Here is a 12,212-nt window from a genome sequence, read left to right as displayed (position 1 = left end):
GTGTCCCACGTGTGAGTGCCATTGTGTGGTTCTTAGCTCCTCCTGACTCACCTCACTCAGCATGACGCTCTCACGGTCCACCCACGCTGTCACAAACGGCAGAGCTTCATCTCTCCTTACGGCCGGGCAGGGTCCCCTTGTACACACGCACCACATCCTCCGTATCCAGTCCTTGGGGGAAGGACACTCGGGTCGTCTCCATGTCCTGGCCACCGTGGATAGGGCTGCAGTGGACATAGGGGCGCATTTACATTTGAGCACATGTGTTTGAGTTTTTGGGGTAAATACCCAGAAGAGGGATTCTGGGTCAGATGGTAACTCTGTCCCTAATACTTTGAGGAACCTCCGTTCTGTTCCCCACAGTGGCTGTGCCAGCCCACATTCCCCCCAGCAGTGAGTGGGGGTGCCTTTCCTCCACAGCCTCCCCAACACGTGCTATTACCTGTCTCGTTGGTAACAGCCGTTCTGACAGGTGGGAGGGGGCAGCTCGTTGTTCGGTTGATTTGCGTTTCCCTGACAGCTAGTGAGGCTGAGCGTCTTTTCACCTGTTTACTGGCCGTTTGTAGGTCTTCCTGGGAGCGGTGTCTGCTCGGGTCCTCTGTCCATTGTTTAATCGGACTGTTGGTTTGTTTGTTATTGAGGTGTCTGTGTGTTTTGTATATTTTGGAGATTGACCCCTCGTTGGAGGTGTCGTTGGCAAACGCCGTCTCCCATCCGGCTCACCGCCGTTCGGCGTTGCCGGCGCCTCCTTCGCGGCACAGAAGCTTTCGGTCCGACAGTCCCGCCCCCTTGTTGTCGCCTTGGCTGCCTTGCCTTTGGGGTCAAATTCATGAAATGGTCTTTGAGACCAAGGTCCGTAACTTTAGTGCCTCTGTTTTCTTCTGTGTGATTTATTGATCGGGACCTCACATTTAGGTCTTCGGTCCATTCTGAACTAACCTTTGTATGTGAGGACACACTGCAACCTGGTTCTGTCCGTTTGCACGTGGGTTCCCTGCACCCCGGCTCCATTCACTGAAGACGCTTTCTCTTCTCCACTGGGCGTTGGGGCTCCTCTGTCAGCTATGGTCTGTCTGTACACACGTGGGTGTTCTTTTCCCCGCACTCTCAATTCTGTTCCGTTGGTCTGTCTGTCTGTTTTCTGCCAACGCCATGCGGTTTTGATCATCACAGCTCTGTAGGGTAGTTTAAAGTCAGGTAGTTTGATAAGTCTGGCTTCGTCCTTTTTCCTTGGGATGGCTTTGGCCATCATACAACTTTGCGTGCCGTATTTTTAGTACCAGATTTCAGCCTGTCCCGAATGGCAGTGTAACGAAGACCAATTCTGAAGCATCTCTGTGTGCGCAGAGCAGACGGCAACCGTAGGGTTAGTTTCTGCAGAACTCACGGCCGAGGAAAAGTAAGTCTGTAACACACCAGTTCCTTATATTGAGCAATAAAAATCCCACCTCCCAGGATTCCCTGTTTCTCTTTGGTTACCAAGACCAGGGTCATCCTGAGTGTTCACATCAGGGTTTTTCAAGCTTAGTTTCCGTTGTTCTCTCTCTGGCCCTTGACTTGGCATATTCTCTGTTCACCGTTTTGCTCGCCCTGCTTCTTCTCTTTCATGTTGAAGTGGTGTGTTTTCTGGTTCAAGCGTGGCCGTGACTTGTGTTCTTTCTTCTCTGCTGGGGAACACGAGACACACAGGGTCCACCTCAGGGCACAGGGTTTGCTCTCTCGGAAGTGACTCAGCCACCCAAGGGTGGGGGGCCTCAGTGTGAAAACCACGAGCACCCGGGGCAGCAGCAGCAGTGAGGGGGCTGCCTCTGGGAGCCCTGGGGACCCAGTCCCTGCTGCGCCCGCTGAGTTTCTCCATTCTTTGGACCTGCACAGGCGGAGTTCTCGTGCCTGGCAAAGGTGGGGGGCAGACCCGCGTTCCTGCTGAAGTTTATTGTGATTGTAAAAATTCAGAAATCTGAGTAGAAGAAAGAGAAACTCACATAATCTCACCACCCAGAGATACGATATGTGTACATATGTATCAAACATATATGAGCACACTTTTTTGAAACTTCAGGCTTGTAAGGTGACATGATATGCCATAGAAAAAGAAATTATAACAAGCCAATGTGTGTGTGTGTAAGTTATAAAATGTATATGTATGTTTATATACATATAGAGATTAAATGCATATTTTTTTAGCCAACATAGGCTCATATAATAGTTCTGCTTTTCCCTTATTTTTAACTTAACCAAATTATGTTAAATTATAGAAATAAACTGTCATCATCATTTTTAGCAGCTGCATTTTTGGATCATGTATTTATATTTTTGTTGTAAATCTCTCTCTTTTAGTAGAAAATGTTTAAAAATCAACTAAGAATAAAAATACTTAAGGATTATGGGATCAATCAAAATCTTTTAAACATTTTTAATGGTTGATTTTAAATAGATCTTCTTTAGATCTGTAACTAAGAAATTCTTTTTTTTACTCTTTTTTTTCTCTTTATATTTTGTTATTTTTCAACAGTATTTACTTTTGTCTATAGTCTTTGTGGATTAAATTGTAAGAAAATGTAATAATTGCGGTAAACTCTAAAGTCTAAGAGTTTCAGTGGAACTTCCCCCTCAGTTTCTGGGATCTGAATTCAGAGCACAGAAGACCATTAGGAGCAGCCACTGAACTCGAAATTAGCCATCACAATATGCTGTTTGGGTTTCAGATGGTTTCTTCTTTTTAAAATAAATTTCCCTTCAATCAGCATGAATAGTTTATTTCCGAAATGAGTTCTTCTTTCTTTTTTGTTCACCCCCGGGCGTGAGCTCCTGAAAGCAGGCCGGGTGGGTGTCCGGTGCGCGGTGGGTCTGTGGTGCGTGTCCGCCGAGTACACGGACGCCGCTCAGCCTGTATGCTGCGTCAGGGCTGGCGTCTGCTGTCGGAGCGTTTGCTGCGTGTTAATTGCTCATGATGACTCAGAATCTGGTGCCCATGGCAGCTCCTTCCCCGTCGTCCCCAGCCTTTCCTTAGAGCGAGCGTCCCTGCTGAGCCACCGGAGTGCCACAGGCCCGTCCTGGGCGCGTGTTGGGACTGGACAGACATCCGGGGCCAGGGGTCTTCACCGGCCACCCCTGGGTGATCAGCACAGAGTCGGGAAGTGCGTGCAGAGACCAGAGGTTATTTCCTCTCTATTCCTTTGAAACTGTTTTTGTGGACAAACAGTTTTCTGTGTCAAACTGTATCGTTAGGGTATGGTTTCACTCTAGACTTAGGCGGTGGCAGGGGAAGTCACCTCAGCCCCAAGTGACCCCTGCTCGGCCACTGGGCACTTGGCCTGCTGGGTGCTCCTCGCTGGGCTGCCCACCTCAGAGCAGAACTTAGATGGCCTCTTTTCAATGAGCTCAAGTGTTTCTTGGGCAAGAGCCGCCCACTGAGGACCCTCCGTGCGGGAAGTAGGAAGCAGGGGTCCCCTCCGGCAGACCCACGGTGCTCACTAACTTCCTCGGCTGAAATGGCAGGTCTCTAAGTGCAGGGGACTTGGCCCAGGAGAGAGAGGGTGCATTTCTAAATCAGTGCGTGTGGGGAAAATCTGGAAACCAGCTAAAATGTTCTTCAAATACTTTAAACTACCCATTAGGCAAAGAGAGTTTTTTATAAATACCTGTCAGTATAGTGTCTTGTACGCAGTGCAGTTTAAGAAACACTAAATAGCGAAAGGAAAAGCAAAAGCAAAAGGAGCACTTCTGTCCAGGCGTCTGGACATTCAGGCTCGTCTTTCCATGAGCTGACGGCCATGCGGGGTGAGGAGTGGCGTGCGGGAGAGCGGGCCGCTCGCTGCCACGGCCGCGATGGCTTCGGTCCTGGCGGGGACCTGCCCGTGCATCTGTGGCTGCTCAGACGTGCCTTCCACCCTCTGGATTTTCAACCATCGCACTGAATGTATTAGCTAAAAACTTAAAAACCCCATCATAGAAGCCTCTTTAACTTTAGACTCTGTTAATGAATCCGCTGTAGTGATTAAATCAAAGGTTTCCTCTTCAGAGAGGTTTAGCCGAGGGGGAGGGGCTGGGGTTGCGGAGGAAGTGGGCCATTTGTGTGGTGCGCCTTCCGTGCAGGCGGCAGGTGTTTCCCTGTAACATGCTTATTCCCAGGCAGGCCGGCTGCAGTGCCAGTCATTGCAGAGTTAGAAGGAACATACTTAAGCAGCTGTGCATGATGGAAGAACACAAACAATAGGTCCTTTTCATTGGACACTCACGGCTGAGCACCGGTCCTAGCTGGGTAAGTTCTACAGGGTCCCCAGGGAGAGTCAGTGCCCAGGCAGCGTGGACATGTGGCCGACTCGCACTTCTGCAGCCGTGGAGGGGCCTGATGGGTGGGGTCCTGATGACGACAAGCTAGGTGCATAAGTGTGTGCACACACGTGCTTGTGTATGAGCATGCTTATGCATGTGCTGTATGCGTGCACGTGTGAATGTATGTGTTAGCATGTGAGTGCACATGTGCTGCGTGTGCATGCATGAGTGCACGCAAGTATATGTGCCAGTACATGCATGTGCATTGCGAGGGTGTATGTGTGAGAATGTGTGCCAGTACACATGTGCAAGTGTGTGAGTGCACATCTGTGAGTGCATGTGTGTGAGAATGCGGGTTAGTACATGTGTACAAGAGCAGTGCACGTGTGCTGTGCGCATCATGTGAGTGCACCTGCATGTGAGTGCATGTGAGACCTGTGTGAGTCTGTGTGTCACGTGGGTGCATATACATGTGAGTGTGTGTGAGACTGAGCGTGCGTGTGAGTCTGTGTATATTGCGTGGGTGCACATATGAGTGTGAGACTGTGAGCATGCGTGTGAGTCTGTGTTGTGTGAGTGCATGTGTGTTGTGTGTGTTGTGTGAGTGCGTGTGTGTTGTGTGTGTTGTGTGAGTGCGTGTGTGTGTGAGCGGCTGCCAGGGCAGATCCTCAGTTCAGGGGCCGGCTTGGAGGCTCCTGGCTGACAGGTGACTAACTTGGGTGCTATTCGTGGGCACGGCAGGTGAGCAGGAAGTGGGAGAAAGGTTAGAGAAGGCCGGAGCCAGCAGGCCGCGTGGTTCGGTGAGTGAGGCTGTTCAAAGAGGAAGAGGAATCACTGCCCTGTTGAACGGGCGGGACGTGTTTTGTCCGCGTGCAGACCACTGGGGCTGCGCTCGGGAGTATCGCACAGCACCCTGGAGCCGGGCGTGAGGTGTGTGCACCGATGGGGCCCCGGGCGGGGCGTGGCCGCTGCACGAGACCCAGGCAGCGACAGGCAGGGGGGCGGCTGCCTCCGAGGGAGGCGTCTGGAGAGGCCACGGGGACCACTTCCTTTGGGTCGGAACCAGTGACCTGGGCACGGCACACTCAGAACCAATGGGCCTCCAGTGGCGTCTTGGCCAGTTTGTTTCTTGTACCCTGTTGGTCCCACGAGGCTATTTCTGTCATGTAGCTGGCCCCACAGGGAGACCCTCCGGAGGGTCTCAGCGGGCCGTGTGACCCACGGGTCTGCGCTCACCTGTAACCAGCGCCCCCCGCCGGGCCCGCTCTTGGCTGTGCTTTGGGCCTGGACCGGAGGTTGCTCCCGCAGGTGCGGGCCGCGCGGCAGCCGGTGAGAAGTGCCGGCCTTAGCCCTGCAGCGCGGGTGTGGACGGGCACCTGAGATATTCGTGTAGGTCATGTCCTTTGGGATGCCACGAACCTTTTTCTGTCTGCATGCATCTGAACGAGCCACGGTGCAGCCATGCCTGCAGGCCTGACCGTTTTAGAGGTAACCTTCAGGTGACCAGCAGGTTGTGTTATTTCATGTCCCTCCAACGTTAACACCTGCAACTAGCTCTACATTCATTAGGTGATTTTTACTTTTACAGAATTTAAAAACTAAATCTTAGAATTCAGAAGCAGAAGCGTTGGAAAGGCACGTCTCGCTTACTGAGCGGGACGGGCGTGCTGTGTGTTCAGACGCAGCTCCGCGTGGTTTCTAACGGTGCCTTTCCCCTTCCTTCTCCCTCCCGCAGACGAGTCGGCCCCGAAGGAAGTCAGCAGGGTGAGTACTGTGCGTGTGATTCCCACGGCCCCCGGGCAGGGAGCCCCGCCTTCTGTGTGTTCCTCGGGCCGTAACGTGGCCAAGTGTCAGAGAACTAACGACGCGCCCCGAGCGCCCTCTCCAAGTGGCCCTCATTGATGTGGAGTGAGGGCGGAGGGACAGAGGGTGCCGTGTGGAGCCTCAGGACTGAACATGGCGAGAGAGGCCCCTGGTCTGGCTGCTCATGGGTTTTCTGAGTTAGGTGCCAGCACATAGAAATCACGAGACTGTGTAGGAGACTGGACTTTTGGCTTCTGAAGCCATAAGTGACGGTGACCCTGACACAGCTCCCACGTGGCAGCTGTCGCTTAGGCCACCAAGCAGCAGCCTCCTTCACCAGGGTCCCGCGCTCGGGGGCTTCGTCACCTCTGTGACCTGGCTGAGCCTGCTCTGTGGGGGAACACAAGGCAGCTCCTCAGGTGTCAAGGACATGAGCTTCCAGTCCTTTCAGAAATGTCACGGGGACTGTTTTCGTGCCCAAGAGAATCCTTCATGTTAACGTGAAGAGACTTGGTGGACTTAAAAGCTTCTGGGGGACAAGTCTGACCGCGCTTGGCACACTGTGTTTAACACGAGGGGCCTTGGCCCCAGGGCCCCGGGGAAGGACCTGGGAGGGGACGGGGGCGGTGGGGAGGCAGGTCGGGTCTGTGCCTTCACAGGGCGGCGTCCGGGGACAGCGGGTGCAGGGCTGGCTCCTCCGGCGACGGCAGGCTGAGTAGTATGAGCCCGCCCCCCCCCCCCCAATCACTCTTCCTGTCTCTGTCTGCGTCTCCCTGTCTCTTGCCTCTTCCCTGCTTCTCCATCTCAGCCTCGGAGGGTGAAGGAAACCCTTTCTTTAGAAAGCCCGGCTGTGTGTGGCCGGAGCTGCACTGCTGTGCAGCAGGCAGATGCCCAGGCTGCGGCACGGGTCTGAGGTCCCGTGCACGGCAACCGAGGCGGGGTCTGGGCCCCGATGGCCCCCCCGGGGAGGGGCTGTCAGATCCAGCGCTTGCGGCGTTTCGGGGACACGCTGGGAACTGCGCTCAGGAAACGTGCTCCCCGCTCGTCACGTCTTCTGTGTGCGCTTGTGTGTCTCCATCATTTCTTCTTCGACACTTAAAGTTCTGTTTGGTTATTTATTTGTTTTTTGTGTAAGAAGTGCTGGGCCCTGAGGGGATGGTGGTAGGATTGTCTCAATCTATGACACCTCTGCCCCTAAGGTGCTGCGTCAGGTCTGGGGGGGACCGTTCACAGGCACCTCCTCCCACAAAGGAGAGACTCTGTCACTGACGCTGCCCCGAACGGGAGGCGGTGAGGTCCCTGCGTCACGGGGAGAAGCCACCTTGCGCCCCACCTGGAGGGTGCCCCTGGCCAGTTGTCACGAGGGGAGACTTCAGAGTTCCTGTCTGTGCTGGTCTATGTGCGGAACCGCGTGGCCTTATCCCCTGAAGGGGGTGGGTGGCCTGGGATGAGGGGGCCAGAGCCCTGACCCCTGGCGGCTGGCGGAAGCAGCTGTGCGCGGGGGGTGGGTGGGGTGGGGGTGGGGGGGTGGGGGGGTGAGGGGGGGTCACAGGCCACAGGGGTGGCCGGGTGGGGTGCTGCGCTCCCAGGTCTGCGGAGCCCCTCGGTGTTGCTCCTGCAGCCTGGATGCGCCCTTGGCCCCTTTGGAGGCACGGCTCGCCCTCGCTCGGGAGCGGCCCGGGGAGGCCATGTCATGGGGCAGGTGCTCCAGGGTTTGCCGCCCCTCCAGTCGCCCGCGCTGCCCTGTCCCAGTCGCCCTTCGGTGACAGCCACCCCTGTGTGTGAGAGGGCGGCGGTCTGGCCCGCCCTGTCCGTCCATCCGTGCATCACAGTCCCTGCGGGGCCCGCGGCCGAGTGCCCTGCTCCCGCCCACCCTGGGCTCTGCTCCTGACCTGCCACCTGCGTGTGCCCCAGGGCCGCGTCCCCTCAGGGACAGTCGTGTGCGTGTCAGAGCTACGTTTCTGAAAGAACAGTCACATCCCCTTGATCCAGCCAACGGTATCCTTAGGAATGTTTCCTTCTGGTCTTTCCTTCCCATGAACGTACTCACGTGGTAGTAGTTACAGTGCAGATGCGGCTTCTGCTTCTGCAGGCTCCTTTGCACGGTGCTATGAGCATCTGAGCACATCATGCGTCCGTACTCTCCTTAAGGATGCCAGATGTCCCACTGAGTTCCTATTTGATAATCTTTTACTTTCGCCCTCTGTTTTTGGATCTTTAGATTGTTTCTTAGCTTTTATAGACCAAATGTTTTTCCGTAGTTAGCACTTTCATCTCTGTGAAATGTTTCCTGAGGAAAAACACTAGGGCCTGAGGTTACTAGGTCAAAGGACACGGATATTTTATGGCTGGTAAGACACACTAAGTTGGTTTATCAAGTTACTGTTCCAGTTTAAGGTTTCATTTAACCCAAATAAATGAACAATTAAACAATCTTCTTGTGTGTAAATGGCATGATGTTGCTTAAATATTTTTATGTAAAGCAAATAGGTGTCATTCCACATGTAACCATTTCCTTTTGTGGGAATTGCATCTCTGTGTATTTTTGCACAGGAGTGGCTCTGGGGCAGTGTAAGTCACGCTGACATTTGAACTCCTCCTTTGCCACTATGGATCTGGGTCATCTTTTAAAAAGTAACTTTTCAAAGCCTGAAATGTAACTTGGGGATAAAATCTACTAAGCCTAAGGGACGCAGCCAACATTGGGTGGAATGTATATCTGGCAGTCATGTCAGACGTGGGGCTGCTGTGGCTGCGGCGGCGACTCTGCTGCTCACCCTGGCCCCGCCCAGCAGCCGAGCTGGGGAGCGACTAGGCTGGTGGCCACATCGATGCAAAGGCAGGACCGCAATGAACTTGGTCTCACCCCATGCAGGGCATTAAGGTCGACTTCCCTGACATCTTCCGTTGTTTCACTCAGCCAGCGTTTGTATTCTTTTTACGGCGGACTCGCCTGCTACGTCATACGTAACACTTCAGAGACAACGTTGTAACTTGTGACACGTGGTATTTAACATAAATAGGCCTGCAGAGGGTCTATAGGTAATTCCGAGTAAGTCAGCAACTTCCACTCGCAGTCTGTTTGTATCGTAGATACTAAGTCACGCGCTACACCAGCCCCGCGAGCCGCTAGGACGTAGGGCCACATCCAGGAGGACGATTCCCGACGAAGGCGCGTCCGATTCCCTTTACGTAACCGCGCCCTTTGCTTTTCTGTCCGAAGTACCAGGACACGAGCATGCAGGGCGTCGTGTACGAGCTGAACAGCTACATAGAGCAGCGGCTGGACGCGGGCGGAGACCACCAGCTGCTCCTCTACGAGCTCGGCGGCATCATCAAAGCAGGTAAGGGCTGCGCGCGTCGCCGCGGGAGCCGGGCCGGGGCGCGCTCTCGGCACGGAAAGCGGCAGAGCCGCGCCCTCACCGGGGACCCCGGACGCCTTCGTTTGCTTCTAGGCCTGGACTGCGTTTGAAGTGAAAATAGCTTATTGTGAAACAGCCAGAGCTCCCCCCAAAGTGCCTGCCTTACGTGTGCATGGAAGCTACGGTGCCTTCTAATGAAAACCTAGTCTTCTTTGTCTAGTTTTGTTGGATTAAGTCACACTTATACAAGAAATCATTAATTTTTAAGGAAGAAGAAGCATTTTAAATTTATCTGGGGAGAGGACAACTTTCTATCTGTTTTCACGGACTGATGGAAGGCTGTGGCCACAGCAGGCCACAGACGGTCCCCAGAGCCGCGAGGTGAAGAGCAGTTCACCCGGGTTCAAGTTCAGGCGGCTCCCCCGGGGCGCGCCCGTCAGCTGCGGGGACAGGTGCCTGCGGACGACCCAAGGGCAGGCGCACAGCAGTCAGGCTACGCTCTCTGCGGCGAGGAGCGGTAGACGCGGGCATGCTGCTGTCTGGCTGGTGCTTCCGTTGGCTGTTTCGTGTCATGACTATCACTCCTCACAGCTTTAATGCCTTAAAAATTAAGTACAATTCTCAGATTTTAAAAATAATTTCCAACAACTCTGATTTTAAAGTTTGACCCATTATGACGTAGCGCACAGGCTGCTATACGATTTGAGGTTGTCGCATCTTAAAATCTGCAAGAGCTAGTGAAAATGAACGCAAGCACTCCAATTATGTAACTGACAGAAGCCCCAAATGCGTTTGCTCAGTCCACTGCATGACCGTTTGATGTGAACGAGTCCGCTGGAAAGACTCGTATCTGAGGCGTCGCCTTAGAGAATCCGTGCCTGCTGTGTTCTTCTATTCAGATCAGTCTCTTCCTCTTTTATTACCTTGGCAGCCACCAAAGCCGACGGATTTGCACTGTATTTCCTTGGAGAGTGCAATAACGTAAGTATCCGAATTTAGATTTTGGTGTTATACGTTTTGAAAAAAAGGATACATATTCTGTTAACAATGTAATAGACATGTTGTCACTAAGGACTTTAACGTCCTGTTGTCACTTCTTTCTCCGCGCGGTGAGCATCAGCCAGGAGCCTCACCAGCACGGCCGCCTTTCGGCGCACACCGCGGGCCTGGCCGACGGTGCGGACTTGGGCCGTGGCAGGCGGGCTGTCTCACAGGTGGCGTTCCTAGATCTGCCGCCTTGTGCAGGGGTTACGTCGTCCCTGGGGTGGCCCGCGCCCTGGCTCCACACCGTCTGCAGGGGAATAAGAGGGGAGCAAAGCCTGGCATTTTTGGGGTGCGGTATTTTTAGGTTTTTGAAGACGGCTCTACCAGTTCCGGGACAGTCACTAGGGAGTCCGGCCCCCTGAGCCGCAGCGGCTGGGGCTCAGACCTTTCCCGGCAGGGGGCCCGCAGGGGGGCCCGCTCCCGCCTTCCGTGACGTGCTTGGGACTGAGAGGTGTCCAGGGCCAGGACCTTCTCTCGTTCATTTCCGCCCTCACCCCGCATCTCCACGGGCACCTCCAAATGCGCGACATTTGCCACACTGCTGCTACCTTAAAGTGGCTCAGATGCTAAAGTAACAAATGGGTGTCGCTATTTCCTGTTCGTTCTAAACTTTTATTTCTAACACTTTGGAATTTGTGTTAAAAAATAAGAATTCCTTTTAGAAAGTTCTTGTATAATTTGTATGTATTCTCACAATTTACTGCCATGTACTGTAGCACCTCGTAATAAACAGTCTGCCTCTGATGGCTCCTTCCCTGAGACCGGCAGACCCCGCGGGGGGACCGCAGCTGGCCTGCTGACTTCGGGTCCCCTTCCCTTCAGTCACGGTTATGGGGAACCCCAGCTGGGACCCATCGGATGCCCTGCTCGCTGAAAAGGCGTGGTGCGACCCCTGAGGCGGGGCTGCAGCGTGGGGGGCCCGGGGAGGGCTGCGCGCTCGGAGCTCGGAGCTCGGATGGGGCGCCGGAGCCCACGCCCTCGGTCCCTTGGCTGGGCTCTTCCTCTGGGGCTTGCAGGCCTCTTCGTGCAGCGACCTCAGGGACGCAGCTTCCTCGACGTGCGGCTTCGGGAAGCTTGGCCTCTGCAGGGTCTGCTCTGTGACGCCGGCATGTCGCTCAGAATCCTCTCGCTCCCACTTACCACCCACCCGTGCGACTCAGGGGGGTGGCCTCCCGTCCTCCCCGGCTGGCCCGTGGCCCCCGCGTCCTGTCTCAGTCTTTCCCGCCGTTGGGACTGAGGCTGCCTGTGTGCAGCGTGTCCCCAGGCACGTGGGGAGGTGCGTGGGGAACTGCCACGCCCCCTGGCCTTCCCTGTCAGGCCCCCGACGGCGCACTGCCCGGGTGTCGTGTGCTTCTCCATCTGCGATCGCGCGTCCAGCTGTGGCTTCTGTGGCCCTTGGCCTGCCTGCCTTTTCACCGGGACGTCGGCCTCGTCGGGGCAGGGGCCTCCCCTCGCTGGGAAGATGCTTTCAGGGGACGGTGGCCGTGTTCTGCGGACTGTTCTCTTGGCATGTCGCCCACACGGGGCTCTCGTGTGTCATGGGCGGGGTTCCTGGGGGCAGGAGGGAGACCCGCTGCCGGGGGTCTGACGTTGTCTGGGGCGCTGCCCCGGCCGCGTCCACATGCCCCGGCTTTGCCGTCCCTTCCTCTGGCCTCTCAGCGCCGCCTCTGGGAAGCCTTTCCCTCGGCCCGTGGGGCTCCCCTCAACTAGACTCCGGGATGGGAAAAC

The 12,212-nt window shown here is 55.0% G+C and overlaps 1 protein-coding gene across 2 annotated transcripts in view; it reads left to right on the top strand.

The window, feature by feature from the left end:
- The window catches only part of PDE10A (phosphodiesterase 10A), a 192,835-nt gene that overhangs the window by 129,255 nt on the left and 51,368 nt on the right, over nucleotides 1-12,212 (top strand). For both annotated transcript variants that reach the window (XM_090280712.1, XM_090280711.1), the window contains exons 3-5: nucleotides 6,011-6,039; nucleotides 9,302-9,422; nucleotides 10,372-10,421. In XM_090280712.1, coding sequence (XP_090136838.1) covers nucleotides 6,011-6,039; nucleotides 9,302-9,422; nucleotides 10,372-10,421 — 200 coding nt within the window. The remainder of the gene's footprint in view (nucleotides 1-6,010; nucleotides 6,040-9,301; nucleotides 9,423-10,371; nucleotides 10,422-12,212) is intronic.

This window comes from Furipterus horrens, unplaced genomic scaffold (genome assembly GCF_987537825.1).
Source record: "Furipterus horrens unplaced genomic scaffold, mFurHor1.1.pri manual_scaffold_6, whole genome shotgun sequence".
In the NCBI taxonomy this organism is placed as follows: domain Eukaryota; kingdom Metazoa; phylum Chordata; class Mammalia; order Chiroptera; family Furipteridae; genus Furipterus; species Furipterus horrens.
The sequence above is the reverse complement of the archived record's forward strand: the minus strand, read 5'-3'. Positions and strand labels throughout refer to the sequence as shown.